The 21,895-nt window shown below is 37.7% G+C and overlaps 1 protein-coding gene across 2 annotated transcripts in view; it reads left to right on the forward strand.

Annotated features, from left to right (window-relative positions):
* Positions 1-21,683, forward strand: part of LOC114527903 (dynein heavy chain domain-containing protein 1-like) — a 41,446-nt gene extending 19,763 nt beyond the window's left edge. Inside the window, exons 27-62 of one of the 2 annotated variants that reach the window (XM_028549614.1) lie at positions 157-419; positions 922-1,152; positions 1,296-1,554; positions 1,856-2,021; positions 2,456-2,830; positions 3,034-3,223; positions 3,332-3,430; positions 3,647-3,896; positions 4,171-4,436; positions 5,006-5,301; positions 5,614-5,837; positions 6,065-6,750; positions 6,993-7,085; positions 7,315-7,471; positions 7,757-8,277; positions 8,963-9,229; positions 9,412-9,557; positions 10,130-10,400; positions 10,818-10,940; positions 11,439-12,012; positions 12,126-12,281; positions 12,641-12,750; positions 12,975-13,074; positions 13,320-13,720; positions 14,098-14,223; positions 14,553-14,823; positions 15,125-15,399; positions 15,596-15,691; positions 15,827-15,998; positions 16,329-16,528; positions 18,246-18,563; positions 18,861-18,964; positions 19,197-19,401; positions 19,865-19,980; positions 20,180-20,732; positions 21,123-21,683. In XM_028549614.1, coding sequence (XP_028405415.1) covers positions 157-419; positions 922-1,152; positions 1,296-1,554; positions 1,856-2,021; positions 2,456-2,830; positions 3,034-3,223; positions 3,332-3,430; positions 3,647-3,896; positions 4,171-4,436; positions 5,006-5,301; positions 5,614-5,837; positions 6,065-6,750; positions 6,993-7,085; positions 7,315-7,471; positions 7,757-8,277; positions 8,963-9,229; positions 9,412-9,557; positions 10,130-10,400; positions 10,818-10,940; positions 11,439-12,012; positions 12,126-12,281; positions 12,641-12,750; positions 12,975-13,074; positions 13,320-13,720; positions 14,098-14,223; positions 14,553-14,823; positions 15,125-15,399; positions 15,596-15,691; positions 15,827-15,998; positions 16,329-16,528; positions 18,246-18,563; positions 18,861-18,964; positions 19,197-19,401; positions 19,865-19,980; positions 20,180-20,732; positions 21,123-21,485 — 9,023 coding nt within the window. In that variant the 3' untranslated portion in view covers positions 21,486-21,683. Of the gene's footprint in view, positions 1-156; positions 420-921; positions 1,153-1,295; positions 1,555-1,855; positions 2,022-2,455; positions 2,831-3,033; positions 3,224-3,331; positions 3,431-3,646; positions 3,897-4,170; positions 4,437-5,005; positions 5,302-5,613; positions 5,838-6,064; positions 6,751-6,992; positions 7,086-7,314; positions 7,472-7,756; positions 8,278-8,962; positions 9,230-9,411; positions 9,558-10,129; positions 10,401-10,817; positions 10,941-11,438; positions 12,013-12,125; positions 12,282-12,640; positions 12,751-12,974; positions 13,075-13,319; positions 13,721-14,097; positions 14,224-14,552; positions 14,824-15,118; positions 15,400-15,595; positions 15,692-15,826; positions 15,999-16,328; positions 16,529-18,245; positions 18,564-18,860; positions 18,965-19,196; positions 19,402-19,864; positions 19,981-20,179; positions 20,733-21,122 lie in introns of those variants that run through there. The other variant, XM_028549615.1, reaches the window with a different exon arrangement.
* Positions 21,684-21,895: the final 212 nt, after the last annotated feature.

Below are 21,895 nucleotides of genomic sequence, written 5' to 3' on the forward strand. Positions count from 1 at the left end.
CTATAGTTATGCAGGTCCTTGAATTTCAGGGGACCTCTTCCCAAGAAAACAAATAGTTTTTGGCCAAGGCCCACGCCCAAGAGGGTGCAATTTTGTTCAATTGCAATTTCCCACGCCATATCTAATAATAATTATTATATTTCTATTGATGTTAAGGCATTGCGTCTTCAGTATCACTTCTTGAAGAATTCGAAAACCGAACGAGAGAGGAAAGCGCGATAGTCTACGGTCTGTTTAGTGTGCTGTGTCCCAAGCTTGACGAAGAACGCGAGAACTTCGTGTGCGGTAAGATTGATGCGATATTCACTCACACTGTGCTAAGATCCGCGACGCAAACTGATGCGGAATGTGTTGCTGAAGCTGTGAGGGAACAACTTAGTGCTGAGTCACTGCATCCAAGCATGGATCTTGTTTCAAAGGCAAGTCTGTTGGCACAAAGTTACGAGATAGTATTGTTAGAAACTCGTGTGGGTTAGCCTACGTGCGAGTTAACATAAATTAGGGAGTAGGCTAGTGCGGGAATTGAATCCACTATTCCAAATTCACAATTTAGTCAACAATATTTGGCGCAGTTGATGTACATTTCTAAGTTGTTAATTATGCATTTCACGTCTAGACCCCCCCTTCCCTAATTCATTTGAAGTAAACTTTTTTGACCAGGGATCGGTTGTTCAAGAGCCGGTTAAACTTAATCCTGGGGTGAAACAAATCTTTGCATTAATTTTGTTTAATCGCTTGTTTACAAAATTGAATATCTTTTTATTAATATTTTCTGAACCGATAGAAATAATATTTTCTAAAGTTTTAAAACGAACAGTGCATGGTTCAGAAGCACATAAACACGATATTAACGACATATAGATACCACATTATATCGCATCGTCTGCCATTTCACTCATAATTTTCTTTTTCCCATTTCAGGTGATCCAGTTGTATCAAGTGTTACAAATCAATCACGCGGTAATCATACTGGGTTTGTCTGGCACTGGCAAAACAACAATCTACAAGACTTTGTGCAAAGCAATAAACAGTCTCAACACTCAATCTGCCTCCAGAGTTTCAGAGAAAGGGAAACACGCTGAAACTGAACAACCAAAATATCCAAAAATCAATCTCACAGTTCTGTTTCCGCGATCTATGAGTGAAAGTGAGGTAAATCGTCGTTATTTTGAAATTACTTCTCGAGTTGTTTCTGTTAGCTAGTCATATGTCAGTTAGCTTGATTGTTTGTCCTGGGTAGTTTTTTTAACGTTAAAACTATTATTCTAGCTAGTTACGGGTATATATCTTTCTAGTTGTTTGGAAGAATTGATCCTGTGACGAATTTCTGGTCGGATGGCATCGTCGTAAAATGTGCTCGAAATGCACTGGCTGTGAAAAATGCGTCAGAGATGTTGTCATCGAAGGCGACGCATTCAGCTGCAAGAAGTGATTATCACCAGTGGATCGTGTTGGACGGGCCGTTAGATCACGGTTGTGTTGATCAAATGAATTTACTGCTTGATGATAGTCGATCGCTGAGTCTGGCTAGCGGGGAGGTAGTGCCCCTTTCAGGTTAGAAGATTGTAACTGCTAAGTATACCACGCCTGGCCAACTAATGCAAACATGCCTGGCCAAACTAATGCAAATGTTGAGTCAAACGAGCTTGTGAATAAAGAAACTCGCTTGAATTTTCAAGAAAGTTTGTCTAAAAGAAGTCAAAACGTCTTCTTCTAAAAGTAGCACAAGCAGTGTTAGTTGTCTCTATAATATATTTTGGTATTTATCAGCTTTTCTTTAACCATCACGATCAATAGGAAACGAATTCCATTCTTTTTCTACCTATCTATATCTTTTTCGTTAAATATCCTTTAGAATCCATGAATTTCCTTCTCGAAGTCGACGACCTTCAAAATGCGGCGCCAACAATTGTCTCCCGATGTGGTATTGTGTATTGCCCTGATAACACTGTGGGTTGGAAGAGTGTATTTAAGTCGTGGATGAAGGAAGCACATGCAACATGGAACATTACCATTCGAGGGTAAGTAATGATCTCGACCTGCAGGAGGTAGTTCTTATTTCATTAAATTATCATTATGGAATGAAACACAAGATTTGTTGTGCATCATTTACACCCTCTTTTTTTGTTTACATGCACCTAACGTTCATATCCATATCATTCAGCAAATTTGAATGTACAATGAAATCGTCAACGAGTAATATTCGATCAAAGATCCTTTTGATGCAAAGAATTAACTATAATAATAACATAATTTATAAGACCCGGCCTTTGTTTCGTACTTTGAAACGTAGGACGATGTTGTTTGGTTTTAACTTCTGTCTATCAATAGAGATGACCTTGTATCTTCGCCGTTTAAAATCTATATCGTTCAAAATGTATTTCGTCATATTTTTTCCATATTTTTTCCATGTTTACAAAACCTCGGCCATATTATATCCATTTTGTTGTTTCAGTCTTGGTATAATTTCTTCCCTAATGGATCATTGTGTCGAAAAAACTCTTACGTTTCTCAGCGGCAACTGCACCCGGATTTTGTACGCAAACTTTAGCGATAACCAGATGTGTTTAAGCAGTGCACGGGGGATGCACGAGATCCAACGAATGCTTGTCATTCTTTCATCGCTTTTTGACAAATACATCTTGAGAGATAATGACGAGACACTTGACATTTTGGACCATCTGAAGAGTCAGCAAGATTCAAGATCATCGTCGTCAAGCGAGACATGCAGTGAAAGAAGTAGCAGCGTACCTGCGCATGATGCCAACACGGTTATCAGCAGTTTTGCGTATGCTTACATTTGGGCATTTGGTGGAGACCTGCATGAAAGGTACTAAAGCGAAGACTCTATAAGACAAATCTTGTATTCTATCAACCCTTTTGCTTGGTTGCTAACATGTACTTAGGATTGACCTGAACCTTCTTTCAGACAACCAATATCGTTACTGCATTTTATTACATATTTGCATAAATTTTTAAAAGAAGCAAAATAACTTGGTATAGTAAAAGCACTGTCCTTCTCATTATGTATAGTTGTATCGAAGCGTTTGACGAATTTACAAAAGCCTTGTTGTCCAGTGGACCTTATCCTCACAACGGCTTGCCACCAGTGACTGTCTTTGATTATCATCTCGACTTTCCCAACGGAACGTTGCTGTCTTCGACGGAAAAACTGAGCGGAAAACCTCGTGTTATTGCTTCATCATACGTTGTTATGCCGAGGGTAAATGGTTATACCTTGGACTATAATTATATACTATCCATCAAATTCCAAAACTGTGTATTTTCAAGATGTATTGTGTTTATACCGTCTTTCTAAAATGAATTTCAGGACGAGGTTTACCTTTCTTTACTGGATATCCTTCTATCTGCTAAAAAGTCCGTTCTTTTGGTTGGCCGTCCTGGATGTGGAAAATCATCATTTATGCAGGTTTGTTTTTTCCTATCTGTAGGCAGACGTAAATACTTTAAAATATCTTACCACGCCTGACCTCAGTATGTACTTTTAAGAACCCCACTTCACAACGTATCTTTATCTTAAATATAACTGTGTGCCTCACTTCATTATTTCACCCAAGACAGCATTCGAATAGCATGGCATAGGATTTGTAAAACGTTTAAAACTTTCCCCATTTCTTTCGTGTAGAACCTTGTGAATTCACGCTTTAAGTACCTCCGACTGTCCCTAGCTCATGGTACGAGCACGCAATTCTTGCAAGAAACAATCGAATCAAAAGTCAAGAGCACAACAAGGCGTCCATCAGTTGTTAACAATCTTGCTCTGAGTTCTCAAAACACTCGAAATGTCTTTTTCTTCGATGACATGAACATGGCTGCAACAGATGGAACAAGTAACCAGCCTTCCTCAGAGCTCATACGAAGTTTGATATCACTCGGTACGAAATTGAGATGTTAAAACGTGACGAAGGCCACCACTTTAGCTGCATTAAGAGTACAAAACAAAGAAATATAAGTTTGCTTGGTTGCCATTCGACTTAAAAAAAGAAGATGCAAATCGTAAATTTGCGTGTTGTTACATACTAAAGAGATCAAGCTAAATTCCATTTTTTCTATATGCGTTGGTTACAGTTGTTGCTAATTCATTTTAAACCTATCTAAGCTTCTAACTAGATGTCTGAGATTTGTTTCATTGTATTATGTCTATTCCAGGTGGCCTGTATCACAGACAGAGATTGTGCTTAAAACCGCTTGCCAACACCTGCCTCGTGGGTGCTGCAGTACCTCCGGGCTATCCTGGTGTAGGTGGCAGCGTGAGCACTTTCGCGATATCTCCACGACTCACACGAATAATGATTGCATTTTCATTCCATGCTTTATCTACTGCCACGCTTCAGTCCATTTATTGCAATTTGTTTCAAACATGGCTCGAGGATTTTCCTGCTTACTCGTTGACGCATCATCATCAGTTGGCAAAGGTAGGGAAGGATTATTATACCTATAACAATAGAACTTCAAATACGCACATTTTTCGACTATTCTTTGCTTCCTTTAATGCGGAAAGATTTGAAAAAGTGCTAAATCTACTCCCAAAATTTTGCCGTTGAAATATAGCGATTGTTTTTTAATGCGCAACGAATTTCTTTTGTAGGCAATGCGCGATGTACGAATATGCACCCCCCACTAGCAATAGCAATGGTAGTACCTGCACGTGTAAACACATGATAATTGACGTTAGACATTAGAGGGGACGTTTGCACGAGTTATCTGTGCAAAGAAAAGCTGCAACTGCACAATTAAATTATTATGAATATTTTCTTCTAATCTGTTGTATCTTGTTTCATTTAATCTTGAAAAAAAATCCGTCCTGACCAAGTTCCTCAGTTGGAAGAGCATTAGAAACCAAAGGTCGCGGTTTCGATTTCCACCGTGGTCAAGCTAATTTTTTAGCTTGTCCGGTTGGTAACTCACACCAACACAATGTTTATTTTATAACACCCAAGTCATAAGAATATAATCTTACCCATGATACTATCCTGCTCCTTAGGCCATATCCACTTCCACGATATCGCTATTCGAGAAAGTGTCTGAAGATCTTCGTCCAAGCCCGTTACATCCGCACTATATCTTCACTCAGCACGATGTGTCTCGAGTGTACCAGGGCATGATGCTTCTGTCTTCCAGAACAAAGACACGACCAAGGGTCAGGGCAAAGAAACAAACACCGATCATTGATGCGAAAGAAAAGGCCAGCAAAGAAATCGCTGATCTTCACGACTCAAGCTTTAGAGGTCTTGAAAAGAAAAGCGAACAAAACGGGAATAAGCTTCATGAAGTGGAAAGGTACGGTTTATGTGAAAATAAATGCTATTACCATCCCGATTTTCGAACTTGGATTAATTCATCTTAATTTAGTATACGAAACTAACCTGATTTTCAACCAATTTTTTATTCATAAAAAAGTTGTTGAAAATAAGGTTAGTTTCATTTGGAAAGTAAGTGGATGATATTCTCCTGCCTAAAATAGATTGACGTGCAACATTATTGTATTCATTTTCAACTTCAAAAAATCAGAATTATACTATAAGTATATACTAGGATATACTAGAATTAGGTGGCTATGGCATTTCCCATTCTGATTTGTCTTTTCTACAGCTGGCCAATGGTTAGAACGAATAGTACGTTGGTGTCGATTAATGCCGAGACCCCAGCTCTCACTACCCCGTTGATTCGAGTTATACTCCGCCTCTGGTGTCATGAATGCACGAGGGTATTTTCTGACAGGTTGATTGGCGAGGACCAGCTGTGGTTCTCGACGACTTTACGCATTGTTGCTCTGCAGCATTTCTGTGAGGGATCAGAAGATTCGCCTGAGGAAGGTGACGTATATTCATATGTTTGTACAATTTACTATTTCCCTTATTTTCCCCAAAACGCAAATATCCGCTAACCAATTACGTTGGCCGCTATTACTAAAAATATATAGATATCCCCGGTTAAAATGACCAATGGAGAAGTGTCCAACTTTTTTACTAAACACCATGTAGATAACTACACTAAACCCTGTAGGGAACAAGATAATAGAAATTTGCTTTTGTTTTTTTAGGTACGGACATTGTTGTATTTCAAAGGGTCACACCGAGAACACCGGAAGCAAGCCCTGCAATCCCATCGTCATCATCCCACAGCGGCGGAGATCATGACAAAGAACCTGTTGATGATACCATTCCACACGTTACAGATGAAGCAACTCAGGAGAATGTGACACCAACACCTGTGGATGGCGAGAGTTCTGATATTTCGCATGCACCTGTACTTCCAACGAGTGAAGATTTGAGAGACTGTAAAAGCGCCGAGTCTGTTCTTGATGTTTCTCAAACTAATGAGAGGAAAACTGAGAGTGAGTCCGCAGTAACTGATGAAAGTTCTAGCGATGAGTCTGACCTAATCCCTCAAGAGCCTAAGCCTCGGACTGCGTTAAGTAAACAAAGGGTCGTAACGTTTGAGGACATGAGCAGGCAACATTCTTATCGTGGCCCGTTGATTACATCAGATCAATTGATTGAGGCCGACGAAGATCTCACAAAAATAATCTTCTGTCGTCATTTTACCTCGTCGGTTAAGCCAGGTGCAGCAGAGCAGGAACGAGGATATGGCGAGGTGTCTGTTGCGATGTTGACTGAAGGTCTTAAACATGCTCAAGAGTTGTATAACCAACAGGATGTTTTGCCTCTGGATCTCGTCTTCTTTGAAAATGCCGTACGACATGCAGCAAGGCTTAGTCGAACACTTGTGAGTATTAATATTAGATCTTTCTTATAATGACGTCAAGCGTGGAATGGTCTGATGTTACACGAAGTTTGATTGGCTCGTCAGTATTGCGGAGCCAGTCCGACTTCGTGTACGTCAATGTGAAAAAAGACTATTGAAGCTTTTCTATTCAGGATTGGTCTTGTTTTGAATGAAAATATATTTTTGATACTGGAACTGCACATACTGTAGCTTTCAAGCATTTACTTGTTTATCCCGTTTAGTGTTTATCAAGTGGCAATGCGCTTTTGATGTCAAAATCAGGTCATGGACGAAAAGATCTTGTTTTACTGAGTTCATTTGCAGCCGGCTGTAAGGTAACATTATAGTTTACTTTTCATTGTTGAATATAATGTCGCGATGACATTATGTGCAGTGTTTGAACTCTTAGGTGTATGTTTCTCCTAATGTGAATGACTATATAGCTTTGTGCAATGCTCCGGTAATACAGTTCAAGCATTAGACATTTCCTGAAAGTTCTCTCTGATCGTTCGCTGAGGGCAAGCCTAAAACACAATTGTAATTCTATATTGAATATATTCAAAGCTGGTACAGTTGAGGGAAAACGATCACGAAGATTCGAGACAGCGAATGAAAAGTGCAGTTTTTGTTGCTGGACTTCAAGGCAAACAGGTTCTTGTTTACATACCGCAAAACATTGATCGTGACACATTGCAAGATGTCTGTTCATTGATGAGCGAAGGTATGATTAAATTCTAACATCAATAATGCTCTTTACTTTGCATACACTTAAAACTTCGCCTTTGTCCATAATAATTAGCCTAGCCTCTGACCTACCCGACAATATGCTGTGTTTGTGGATGTGTGGTGGCAGCCATTATAGTTCACTCAGTGAAAGAAAAGTTTATCAAGTCGAGTATCAAGTATCAACAAGTGTCAGACTATATGTTTGAGATTGCAAATTGGATTGTTCGTAAAGATCTGTTGTAAAGCGTGGTTAAGTAATGTGTGATTGTCTATTTGATAGGCAATTGTCCTGGACTCTATTCCACCAACGAGCTCGCCACAGTCTGCAATGAGTTAATACCTGGCAGTCTACGCGGGCGACGAAATGACAGCGTGTACGTCGCACAAGAGCGCTTCTTCCGCCGAGTGCGTACAAACCTCCATGTTATTGTAGGTTTGGAATTCCCCTCAGATGAACCTTGTATTGTGTATAACTCATCCTTCTCCACGTTTTCCGCGTTTCCTTTGTTGCTAACAAGAACGTGTTCAGTGGATGTTTTTCAACCATGGCACAGTGCTTCACTTACGAAAGTCTCCACTCTGAGATTAGCAAGTAAAGCTTTGGAGCCAGCTGTGCGAGAGATGGTGAAAGCCTGCGAGAGCTCATTGGCTGCGACGATGTCTTACGTTTATACTTCTGCTGTCGAAATGCTCGAACAACAGTTCGGTTTTAACAAGTACAAGTGTTACACGCCCAAAACGTTTGTTGAATTTAATGATATCTTTGTCAAATGCTGTAATCTTATCTGGAAAGAAGAACAGGTGAGCAGCGAACGCTTGTGTAAAAAGAGTTCCTTTTAATCATATATTAGTATATGCTGTAAACAACGGAACAACAACTCTCAACAATAAACGTAAATAACACTTTAAAGTATGCATAATATGATTTTGACCTTAGTAAATTTACTTAGGCACACTTTAACGCCGGCCTGTATTCTAAAAGCTCACTCACACTTAAACTCGTTGAGTAGGAGATCTTAATCTTCTCATAACGTTTCAATGGCGTTAGTTTCAATCTAATAAGAGCTTGGTTTTCAGTGTTCCACCTAAGATGTTTCTATTAACCAAAAAATAACTTTCTCTTTGATGAGTAATAACAAAATTTCTATGTCACACTCAATGAGTGTGAGTGAGCTTTTTGAATGCAGACGTAAGTATACTTTAAGTATGCCTAATATGATTTTGACCTTAATAAGATTAGATCGGAGCAAATTCTGACCAGATTCTGTTGAATGAAAAGCTAATTAAATATATATTCATTCAAATGTATCTAAATTTATAGTGGCAAAATGCCTTCACCTATCACGGAAACAATAATAATTATAATAATATAATGATTATATTTTATATATGATAGTACCCATGCAGCCTTTAAATAATGAAGTAGAATTACATTATAATGAAGTAAATTGTGCAATTTGACCATCGATTCATCTATATATTCCAGGATAAAATTGCAAGATGTGAAAAAGCGTTGGCAAAGATTGAAGAAACCAACAGACAAATCAGCGAAATGCAAAAAGACCTGGATAGTTTCATTCCAATCCTGAGAACTGCGGAGCAAGATGTTAAAGATTGCTTACAAATGGTGGAAGGTTTGCAAGCAGATTACGCCGAGGGAAGAGAAAAATGCAAACAACAAGAAATTGAAATTGAAAAAATGACCGCTCCAATTGCCGAGTTGGAAAGACTTGCCAAAATAGAGTTGGATAGAGTAAGAAACACTCATGCATTGTCAGAGTTTGCAGCTTGCTCAAAATTGTAATTCACTGAATTGAAACATACGATTTCTTTACGACCAATCTGGAAACGTTGCAAAAAGAGCTAGATCCTCCACCATGATTTCCCATTTATGTATATCAAATAATACTAGCTTTTTATTTATTTGTGTTTTAGGTTAGTCCCGTATTCCGGTCGGCATATGATGCACTCAGAGCTTTAAATGTCTACGACGTCGAAGAAATTCGCAGTTACAGAACACCACCAGAACTAGTTGTTCTTGTTGTCAATGCTGTATGTTTGCTGTTTGGAAAAGAAGAAACGTACGTTTTCCATGTTAATAAGTAGACAGATGGTCGTGTATGTGAAACTCTCCCCTTTCTACACGTGTAACTTTTCTGATTACTAGGGACAAAGTTAATCATTTTTAAGGCTTGTTTATACGATCCCACTTAGCCGGATTCAAATGAAGAATAAAAGGAAATGTCATTGAGGCAGGAACGTAGTTAAACCGATTATTGGGGGGGGATGCATATTTATATAATCATGTTTCCAAATCGTAGTAACAATATAGCTTTCAAAAGAAATCAGTCAGGCATGAGACGAATATGAATGTGCACACTCCTCCCCTCCCAATTAAGCTTCTAGCTGGGCTCTGTTTTACGTTAATTAAAATTAACAGTAGCATGAACCTGGCTGTCGTGTAGCTAGTCATCCCGACTTGGTTCTAGTAAGCTAGGGGGTTCTTCTCATAGCTTGTTAGGAAAATATGCAAGTTGTTCAATGGCCTCCATTTTTATGGAAAAGGTCTTCAACCCCTAATATACCCGTTGTGAAATGCTAGTTTTAAAATGAATAGCCGGATAATGTTTTATTTTTTTAAATTCTCATGCAGTTGGGAGGAAGGCAAGGTGCTATTCACCCGCGAAGATTTTATTAAAGACCTGGAGTTTTTCAACATGAAAGCGATCTCTGATAAGACCTTCCTGAGATTGAAAGAATACGTCCAGGATCCTCTGTTTGTTCCAGAGACAGTAAAAGAAGGTAGTCATGCCGCAATGTCAATTTGTGTATGGATACGAGCTGTGTACCGTTTCTGTGTTGTATATCGCGAGTATTTCCCCAAACAACAGCGAGTTATCGAGGCCAAAAAAATTTTAGACGAGGTTGGTTTGAAATTTGTTCCACGTTATCTTATTCTAATTGTTCTATAAATATCAAAACGTAATTGTAAAATTTCACCATATGAACAGAATAAAAGCAATCCAGCACAAGAGCAATTAAGCATTTGAAATTAACGACCAATTTTTTTATTGCAAACATTGATAATTATTTACAATGTGAAATATATCGAGTACCACCTCGCCTGTATCACATTTCTCTCTTACATATTTCGCAATGTGAATAAATATTTAATTCATACGAAAGATCGCTAATAATTTGAAACATGTTTACCAAAAAATTCCAATATTTCGTTTCTTTCAAATGCATATAGTTTTTATATTCACTGATTGGGTACATGCTTAAAAGATAGCTCTTTTAGAGTGTTTTAACTGGAAGAACTATAACTTGCATGTTTCTAGGCTGTTGCTTATCTTGGTGACTTGCGTGTACGTTGTAACGAAATCAAAGGGGAAGTTGAGTCAAAGATTCAAGAATATAAAGATAAAGTTCACCACGCAAGGTCAATTGAAAAACAGATCCAGGTAAACCCTTATCTAGTCATTATTTAAATAATCCGGTAAAGTACACGAGTAATAATAATAATAATTATAACCAAATATAAGCTGGTATAATCTATTTTGACTACCTCTAAATTCACTCCTGACTTTCCTATATATTGCACGATATAGTCTTTCTAATTCAATTAAGTGGCAAAATTTTGAGTAATTACAGTCAAATGTCACGCGCTCGATTCCAACCTGAGAAAGTATTTTCAGTTCAAGCGATGTAATTCCACGCTGATAATAAACTATTAATTAAATTAAAATAACTTCTTTGCTTATGTTGAAATAAAATTGATTTAGCTGCATTAATTTACGTGGTAGAAGAGGGTAGGAAAGGTTGTATATAGCAACATTTTAAATGGCATCATTTCAGGACATGCATAGGGAATTGTTTTACAATTTTTATTAAACCTCTTGGTCTTGTATACGACCATTATGTCACTGTGTTTTTTAATTTAGTCGTACTCTTTTTCACAGATAACCGAACAAAAGAAATTGCGTGCGGAGTTGTTAATCCGCAGCATGTCATCTCATGTTAACTCGTGGCAAGAGAAGCTCGATGTTTGTCAGTATCACATCAAAACCTTGATTGCTGACGCATTGTTGACCGCAGCCTGCATTTGTTACCTCGGACCAATGGATGAGGGTAGCCGAGAACATCTACTTCGCGAATGGAAGACCATTTGTGAAGGAAGAGTAGAGGAGGATGATGATGACAATGATAGCGAAGGCGATGATGTTATGTCTTTTGCAAGTCATTCTAAATCACATGTGGATATTAGATGCAAGTCCACAAGCCCAACCCTTCCTGCCGGAATTCAACCTCTTTCACGCAGAAGCAACTTTAATTTGAAAGACATTTTAAGCAGTAAAGAGGAACTTTATTCGTGGAGGTATTCAGGCTTGCCCGTCACTTCGAGAGCAGTGGACAACGCATTGATCATGCGTGCAGTGTGCGACATGGCCTCGAGACATTGGCCGCTTTTGGTTGATACAGATATGCAAAGTTATGCTTGGGTAAAATGTTTTGACGAAAACAAGGTTCCCGAAGGTGAGAATTATAGGGTTCTCCGTGTGAACTTCCCCTTGTGTATATTTTGCTTAAAAAACGACGTAGCTGTACCGGTATGGAGACGATTTAACTAATTTTTAAACTTAAACTAGGTGGAAATATTTCAACGGTCACGGAAACAAATGATGAGGTAGAAGAAAGTGATGTTTTAGAAGACGCGCAACTGTTATCACCTGTTTCTCCAGGTTTCACAACCCCTGGTCAATCTAATCGGGACAGTGATGAAGAATTCTCCACCAACTATGACGGTACAATCATACATTTATTTCTACCTGCGATAAGCTATTCCTCTTTGTTTACGCGTCATCGGTAGCGTAACCTATCATTTCATATTCGTGTATATGCATAAAATATTTTTATCAGCTTATGTACGGTTAACATTCTGTGTACCAAATTACGCAATATTAACATAAACATGGCGAGAGAGTGCCCTCCGAGGTTCTCTTCCATTCTGTGCTCTTTGGCCCTAAAAATCGAAATTTTTCTTGAATTATGCATCACGGGGGTCAGTTCAGTGATCAAGTCCCGGTCCTGACCGCTCAACCTTCTTGTTGTGGTCCAAGTGTTTTAAGATTTTGAAGTTTTTAATTCACATCAATTCTTACAGAAAGCGACTCTACGGTGCTAACCTCAAGTCAAAGCAACCGACGTGCTTCAGCTGGAGCGTGTTCAGGATTATTAATTCGAGAAGATTTGGCAAGGGAACTCAATATAATGGTAAATGACGAAATTTGTTTTTAACTCTATATCCTCCCCATTTTATTAGAACTTATTGAAGTAGAAATGAGAATACGTTAGTTGTATTTGCAATGCAAAACTATAAAAAGAGACTCCCGACTAAACATCCCTACTTAAAATCTAAACGATTTCGAAGGTTCTTCGACCAAACCTTCACTTTTTCTTCATTTTCACATCGTTGACGTACCGCTGTTATTTTTAAGACATCAACGCCAGATGACACGTCGTTAGAGTGCGCATCGATAGACTTCGAATTTGATGCAGATGAAATAATGATAATATCTGCCGTAGATAGGCATAGAGGTGAGTGATGTAAATAGTAATTGTTAGTGAGTTTTCAACTTCACTGTAAATTAATTTTACTGCGTGTCCATGCATGATTGAGTGACAATGAAAATTAACATCAACAATTCTTGCAATCATGATAACCCTTTCGACTCTTTGGATTTTTCAACCCCCTCGTGGGTATCTTCAATTCATTAAAGAGTGAAATGTTGTGGAATTTTGAAAATTGAAAATCCGTCGTTTCATTTCTTGTCGTTTGGTAGACATCAAAATCTGCAGAGCCGTGAGCATTGGAGCTACTGTGCTGTTGATAGACATCGAACGGCAGAAGCTCGGAACAAGCCTTCATAACTTGCTTGCAAGAAATACATTCACAGAGAAACATGGCAAACAAAAGATACAAATTGGCGGTCGTTGTGTGGATTATCATCCTGCCTTTCGACTCTACCTGTACACCAACATTCCGCTTGAATTAACCACTGAAGAAACGATTTCTTCTTTGTTTACAAAGTGTCTTGTTATCAACATGGCGTTATGTAGTGAGGGACTGCAGGAACACCTGCTGGCTGAAGTGCTCTCATTAGAGAGGCCAGAATACGATACCGAGAGTCGTGCATTGGAGGCAAATATCTATCATCACGAAGAACAAATCAAGATGGCAAAGGTGAGAGTTATGTTATAGGTCAGGTGAAACCTAACTGCACCGCGCTCGTGTACGATATATTTATTCCAAGTTCCAGTCATACGCACCACTTTTTGTTATATGCTGAGACCGAATGTGCCGAACCTGATGTTAATGAACTAAAGTCTTTGTTTAATTTCATTTGCATTCGATTCGGCGCATGAAAAGTTCTACGTCTGAAACGGGCGTCTAAGAAAATAGTGCAGTGGCAGCCAGCCTGAGAATTATTTAGTCATGCTATGCTAATATTTTCATGTTTATTGACTGTGAAGACAATGAATAACTTACGATTTGCATAGCGAGACTAAGTGGTAATACAGTTACAGTGATCTTTCCTTTGCTACGTCGCTGAAATATAGGATGCCGTTCTTGAAAGAGTGATAAACATGAAAGAACGACTTCTTGAGAGCAATGAAATATCCCAGGCTCTTAAACAATGTGATGAAGCGTGTAAAACAGCAAGGCAACAACTGGAAGAAACGAAGGTGGGAAATTAGGTTTGCATTGTACACTGGTGTTATAATTTTGGGTGATCGAAAATATTGCTAAAAGATTTTAAAACGAAAAAACAACACAACGGCAATAAACATTACGATAGTAATAAGAACAACAAAAACAACAAAACAATAACAACATAAATTTGCAGCAACAGTAATAGCAACAGCAACAATACCACCACCACTACCATCACCAACAACAACAATATTAAAAACATATAGAAAGGACGAAACAAAAGAGACAAAGTATTTTCTGTAAAGGTGAATATATAAATGAATGTTGAATTTCGTAACATTTGCTTTTTTCATTTACCAAGGCATTGCTAGAAATTTCAAAGGAGAAGCAAGAAGATTATGCGCACGTTTCTGAGCATGGTGCTGCTATTTTGCTAATCGTTTCCAGACTTTCCAGATTACACTCTTACTACCAGACACCATTTCACGTCTCATTGCGATTCATCCACGAGGTTGTTAATCAGAGAAAAAGAGGGAAACGTTCTTCTGGATCATCTTTAGCCCGATCAGCAGAATTGATAACATACGTAACAAGAGCTATGTGTTCAAAAATTGCCAAATCTGTTTTTTCAGGTAATTTATGGGTGATGGTACATATACCTCATATCTCTAGGTATTTTCATCCCCATATTTCAAAAAACCTTTGACAGCTAAAAAGGCCTCTGCTTTTGGTCTCTGAAGTTTACAGTGCCGAGTTTGATTTCCCCACATTCAGGCCAAATAGACATTCTAAATTGGTTAGGAAGGCAAAAAAGAATAAAAGTAAATTCTTACCATTTGTTTGAAATTATTGGTGTTCCAAACGGTTTGAAATTTGAACAGCTCTTCCGAATTCGTCAACAACAATAATTTGTTTCCACTTCAAACATTTCAGATCACTACGATGTATTCACCTTCATGATTGCTGGCGAAAAGATGCGCCTTGCAGGTCAAGTATCTGAAGAAGAAATGAGCCTATTTTACGACGTGAAGACTGGGAATGCTGCTGATGATGATCACTCCTCACAACTGTCAGTCGATGAAGATATTCCAGAGTGGATTGATTCCGAAGTATGGAAAGATGTCGTTTATCTAGATACACTGCCGGGATTTCAAGGATTAAAAGAAGCGATCTTAAATAACAGCGGTTTGTGGAAAGAGTATTTTGAGGTGAGCCGTTGGATTTTTTCTTCCTCGCAGTCGTCCGATCTTCGTATGCGATTTTTAAAGAAATCCCCCAATCCTCCTAGTTGCAGCAAAGGTTTTGTACACTCGTATAGTTAGTTTTTCTCATTAGTGATATCCAGATTTAAGTAATATAATATTATTTTTTTATATACATTTTTTTGTCTATGCGAAATTGTAGCTTCCAACCATATTAATGGCTCCGACGCCGAGTAATGTACATCAGTTATCAGTCTTCCAACGAGCTTTACTTTGGAAAACGTTTAAGAAAGAAAAAGTAAGCAGTTTATGTCCTATTTTTCTGATCGATAACTATAAAAATGTATAGTGAAGTAAAAACTAGACGTTTTGAGTCCACTACTTTTCTCTAAGGATAGTATTGATATGTATTTTTTATTTCACCATCTTGCAGTTGAACACGTTATGCGAAGATCTTGTTCTGTATCAACTTGGGACAAATGCTACAGCAGTAACGTCGTTTTCAATTGAGAACATATACCAGGGATCCTCGTGTATCACACCTATCGTCTTCTACCTGCCACAACCCATATACAAACAAGATTGGAGAAAACAAAATTTGAAGGGTCAGTAACTTTGAAAAGGACACGAGTTTTCCATTTAGATACGCACTATCGGAACATGTGGATGAGGTTGGGTTGCATGTCCTGCATTATTGAATTATAAAGTTGTAAAATGTTTTTTTGGTACCGTGTTTTGGTTTACTGCGCTATATTTAATAGTATATCTATCTTTATCTTTATATATAATCTATCTTTCAATTTTTACTGTTCTTTTATATTACACAACCATGTAAATGTATAAAACCGTTCCGGTAAAGCCGCAGCAAATCCCATGCTTTTTTATAGACATTCCTGTACATTCTTGTATTTTGACACATTGCTATTCCCCTTCAGATCCCGTAGATGAAGTAATAGCTCTTGCAAAACGTCTCGGGATAGATGATAACTTGCATGTAATCAGTCTCTCTGAAAGCCATCAGACTTCTGCGGCATCAGACATTCTCCGTACTGCTTGTCAACGTGGCTCTTGGGTGATAATCATGAACTGCCATCTTACTCCAATGTGGCCTCCAGAACTGATTGATATTTTTCACGTAAGTGAATGACACGTTTCGTAAAGGAAATCAAGGTGAAGAGAGTCGAAAGAACATGTTGTGAAATTTTGCTAAAGTGCATGGTGCATGTTAAGAACAGTGCACCTTGTGCACGGTCAGGGCAGTATATTTTGTCTTTCAAGGAAAGGTATTTCCCGGGCCCAATCTTTGACTCCGTGACGTATAGTTGTAATTTGAAATGCTAAGCTAAAAAATTTATATTAAAGTTAATCCCCGAGCCGGTGCGAAGCACCGGGCGAGGGTACTAATTCCGCCCGGAGATTTTAATTACGCCCGGGAATGCAAGTGCGAAATGAAAGTTATCCGCCATTATGTCATGGACGTTGGGCGTTTTTGTAAGTTATGCGCATGCGTGAGTTAAGACGAGTTAAAACTGGTAACTAGCAAACGTTTACAAACGTGCGATTGGCTAAATTAAAATTTGGATCACGTCAGCATAACTGATATTTAATTTTGAATTATAAAACTTTTTTTAAGTAATATTTTTCATTTGGATGGTCTTAAAAATATACGAAAAATTGACACGTAAAATTGATTAAAATATAATGTAAAAGATGCCTTCGGATAGAAAAACTTTCATTCAAATGGATAATAAAAAAATCTACGATTTGAAGCATTTTTGGAGTGCTGTTGAACAGGTATGCAAGTATTTTGTGAGTTTAATATGTGGATTTATCAACAAATGTATGACACCTCTTTGAATTTATTCGTCAATTTCGTTGAAATGATTTTGATTTGGAAAGTATTTATTTTTAAAGGTGAATCTGTTTAAGAAGTAATTGAAATTTCGCTAAAAAATTGTAGTATTTATAGAGATTACTTCATGGTTGGAGAGTGCGTACGATTTTTATGCACGAGTTGTGAAGGATCGCAATACGAACGAGTGAGCGTAGCGAACGAGTGAGTTTGCGATCCTTCGCAACGAGTGCATAATAAAAATCGTACAAACGAGCCAACCATGAAGTAATTTGTTTATTAAATGTGTGTATATAGAGATCAATTTGACAACGACACGCTTTTAATATACAAAAACACAGCGAACAACAAAATCGAAACTTTGTGCATGAAAACATATTTATTACCGTTCAGTTTCTTTGTAATTTTGTTCAATAGAAGTTAGACATTCTTTCCGAAAGATTTGAGATGTGCTGAATGTAAAAATATCTTGAATATGAGCATTATGTTTTGAATCTCACTCTTATATTTCGACGCCATCTTGAAAGAAAATGTAAACAAAATGACCTACGACAATTTTTCACGTGTGAAGAATATCGTACGTCCAATCAAAAGCCGTGTATGGCATTTTTTCACACGTGAAAAATATCGTACGTCCAATCAAATTGCATGAAATTTATTTACACAGTGAAATACGATTTTTATTTCATCATTCTGCTGTGCATAAATCTCTATACACATATAATAAAAAACTATTCGTAGCACAATTTTTCAAAATTATATGATTATAGTCGAATTTAATAGCTCGAGAGTCGACTTTGTAATTGTACCTAGAAATAGGATTTTATTTTACGACTTCGTCCACTCAGCAGAAACGAGTATTATAGCATTTCACTTCAGTGATGGAAATATATGTTTATTGCTTAAGGCGAGGGGACTTTGCATGCAATGTATTTCTAGTATAGAACAAATAAAAGAATTTATTTTATAATACCACTTTGTTTATGTTCCTTCATTTTAGCAAATAACGTTGAATGGAAGCAAGGAGCACATTACAAGTAAACATGGTTTATTCGAACCAGAAACGACTCCATATACAGTGACCTCGTGTGTTTTCGAGCAATCACTTATTATGCATCCACAATTCCGCCTTTGGTTTGTCACGGTGCCAGAGACTAGAATACCACTCCCCCCGGTTATCGTACGTTATGGTATCAAACTTGCCTGGGATGAGAAACAGCAGTTTGGGGCGAATGCTCGTCAAGCATTTCTTACCATGTGGAACAAACATACGCGTTTGGACAAGCCTTTTAAAGAACTACAAGCTGTTGATGTTCAGGTGGGATTTTTAAAACCCACAGGCTAGGGAAAAATCTATAGTGCCTATTTATAGGATAGTTTGCCGTGGCGGAGTGCTTCGCTCGCTCCTAGCTTAAGCATCCACACAAAGTTTTTAGAGTGCATTATCACACCACAAAAACACTCGATCAGTTCCTTTTTGTCTCTCTTATAAAAAGAACTTTTAAAGCAACTAGCAGGAATCTTGAAGAAGGAATCAATGGTTCAATATATTGTACGATAATTAATTATTTTAGTTTAGTTCAGTAATCAGCGTTCGTTTAATTTTATTTCACAGGAAGATCCAATTTCAAAGTATTTGGCGCCCTTGGCAGTATTTCACTCCATTTTGCACGAGCGTTGTAAATATGGGTCTCACGGTTTTAATGTGCCATATCGTTGGTAAGTGTAAGACGTGCCCGCTTTAATGTGGCCATTCTGGCAAAGTTAAATGCATGCATGACTCTAGATTTCTAGTGCGCTTTCCATTTAATGGCAAAAAATTGTCTTCGCATTAAGAGAGTACCTGATCCTTGTTACAAATATAATGTTTACGCCTAATAAGTGTGTTTAAAGCCGAAACGTTTTGTTTTTTGTGTATAAGAATTTGAACGATACTACTTTTTGATGACAGGACTGATCATGATCTACTCTTGGGATATCTTGCGACGTGTTTGTTGAACTCGAGCTTATTCTGTGCGTGTACTGATGCTACAACATGTCAAAAGTCAGTCTTGATGCAGAACGTCAGTGCCTTATATGGTGGTCAAGTACTTGACATGTTTGACTGCGAGTCCATCATCGCTTTGGCTGAGGCACATTGTGCACTACCAAGTGAAGTACGTCATATAATAATGCTGTAGCTACATAATCAAATCAATACACTATCAAAGGTTTTTTATCACTCGTGGAATGTTACATAAGGAACACCAGGGGTTAGTGTAGGATGAAATGCCGAATTGAAATTTTCCTAAAGCATTTTTGGCAAACGCTGTATGCAAAATTTGACATGCAGGTAGGCAGTGATCAGTGTGAACAGTGATAAACTTTGATAACGAAAACTATCCTTCAGATTGAAGATTATTAAGTGTAACAGGTTGCACACGTCTCATATTTACATTAAGTTGCACCCGTCTAACTTGCAGGATTGTTTTAAATACAAAACATGGCAAATTGCACAGAAAAATGCGCATATATTTATGCGGGTAAAGCCTGGTTCACACTTGTCCTAAGAATCTTTTTAATAAATGATTTTAACCTTTTAAATAAGAGTTTTTTAAATTGTAATATATTTCGTTTCAGACAACGACATTTAACCAGTTTGAAACTTTGTTCAGTTCTTCGCCCATTACAGTTGATATGAAAGACATTGGACTTAACGAATCCGTAAAAGTGAAGCACGGTATCCATCTTAGCAAGTAAGTGAAAATCGCTCTGTCAATATATGCACGTTTTTAACTTTATCTTGTTCTGTGGAATAGAGCAACTCTATTTCAATCTAATTATTTAATATGGAATGCAACTTTTAGGAGGTTGGAAACTGATACATTTTCTAGAAGACGATTTGGTGTTTTTATAAGTTATTCCACATTTGTAAAAGGTGCTTTTGTTTTCTAGGCAACTTGCTGCAAACATTTCTGTTGGATTTGGAAACAGAACCAGTTCAACACCTCCGCTTAAACATATTCCTCATTTTAAAGAAATGCTGTCCGTATTTAAAGAGATAAAATCCGAAATACCTGTGGATGGAGACATTGCTGATGGAACTGTTGTTGAATCTTCTTTCCAGATATATTTGAAGGAAGAAGCTGATGATTATGCGGCATTGCTTGATTCGATCATATCGCAGCTAGACAAAGTAATCTTAGGGCTTCAAGGCGACATCAGTTTTACATCCAGCATGCGTGAACTGACCAAAGTGCTATCCAAAGGCAAGGTGCCGCAGTGTTGGTCCCTCCATTCAAACATATCTCTTGCCCTCGCGACCTGGATTTGTCGTTTGAAGGAGAGAATTAAAGCCATTAGCAAGTACAAGCGTTGTGAGGTTAATACATCTTTGACACTTGATATTGGTGCGTTCCTTAATAAAAATTCACTTTTCCATGCCTTACTATCTGACTGGTCAAGAACAAGTGGAATACCTCTGCATAAGATGGGAATTACTTTGAAGGTTTGTGTTCTGTCTATAGATAATTTTACTGGCGTTATTAAATGTATTGTTAATTTCAATCTTTGTATTTATCTTGTTGAAAAGTTGGGCAGCTTGTGGGTTGTTTACAAATTACTGCAAATAACTGCATACCCATAAATTTGACAGTAGACTGTGTGAATCAAATATCGCTGTTATAATTACTCACTTGCACTACTCGTACGGACTTGTGTTAAACCCGGTTCCTTTCAAAATGGGTTTTATAGTAACACCAATTTGGGGTGCTAAAATGCAGGTTAATCAAAGGAAAGGATATGATACTTATGCATGACTAATGCTTATGCATGACTAATACTTATGCATGACTAATTCAAATTCCTATTGATCTTGTTTTTGTGCTTTTTTAAACAGTTGGTACAAGACTGTCCTGCAGAAAGTGTAGCAGCAACGGATGGCGTTCGCATTGCAGGGTTTTGTCTTCAAAATGCATCGTGGAACGAGAAGAAAGAGTGCCTGGAAGAACACCAAACGTCCGGTAAAAACCAAAGAATACCAACCCTCTTTGTAATGCCTGGTGAAACAAATCAAGCTCCCTATGACACAAGGGGAAGTGACAATCAACCGTATAAATTTTGTTGTCCAATATACTTGAATGAATATCTACCCAGTAGATTTCAACCAGTTATTCCTCCACCACGCGTTACTCTTTCTTCCAGTTTACCTGCTCATGTTTGCCGACAACGGCAGGTCTTTTTAACTAGTTCAAGTATTTAAGAATCTTGTTAACATATCTCTTGTGAATGTTGTAACTAAGAAAAAACATTAATATATTGTTGACATTGTGTACATTAAAGTATTTATTTAAGATATCGTAAGAGCAGGATTTTTGTTATAAAATGATTTTGTTACAAAATTGTATTTAATTTGGTGTGATATGTTCTTGCGTTAACACGACAGGTTTTTGGAAAGATTTGTAGCAAGTTAATTGTTACAAGAGTCTAAGACTTGTAGCCCTGTATCACTGTAATCATAGCGCGATTGCAAATTCGCAAGTCGTCTGCGTAGCTACAATGCTGAATTTCAGATTTTCAGTTAATTCAGGTTGTTTTCATAAATATAGCGGCTATATTGTTGACAAAATTCCATTCCATAACTTCAACATCCAGGTAATTTGAAATGGCTGG

Source organism: Dendronephthya gigantea, unplaced genomic scaffold, assembly GCF_004324835.1.
Source record: "Dendronephthya gigantea isolate DGI-Jeju-01 unplaced genomic scaffold, DenGig_1.0 000047F, whole genome shotgun sequence".
Taxonomy (NCBI): domain Eukaryota; kingdom Metazoa; phylum Cnidaria; class Anthozoa; order Malacalcyonacea; family Nephtheidae; genus Dendronephthya; species Dendronephthya gigantea.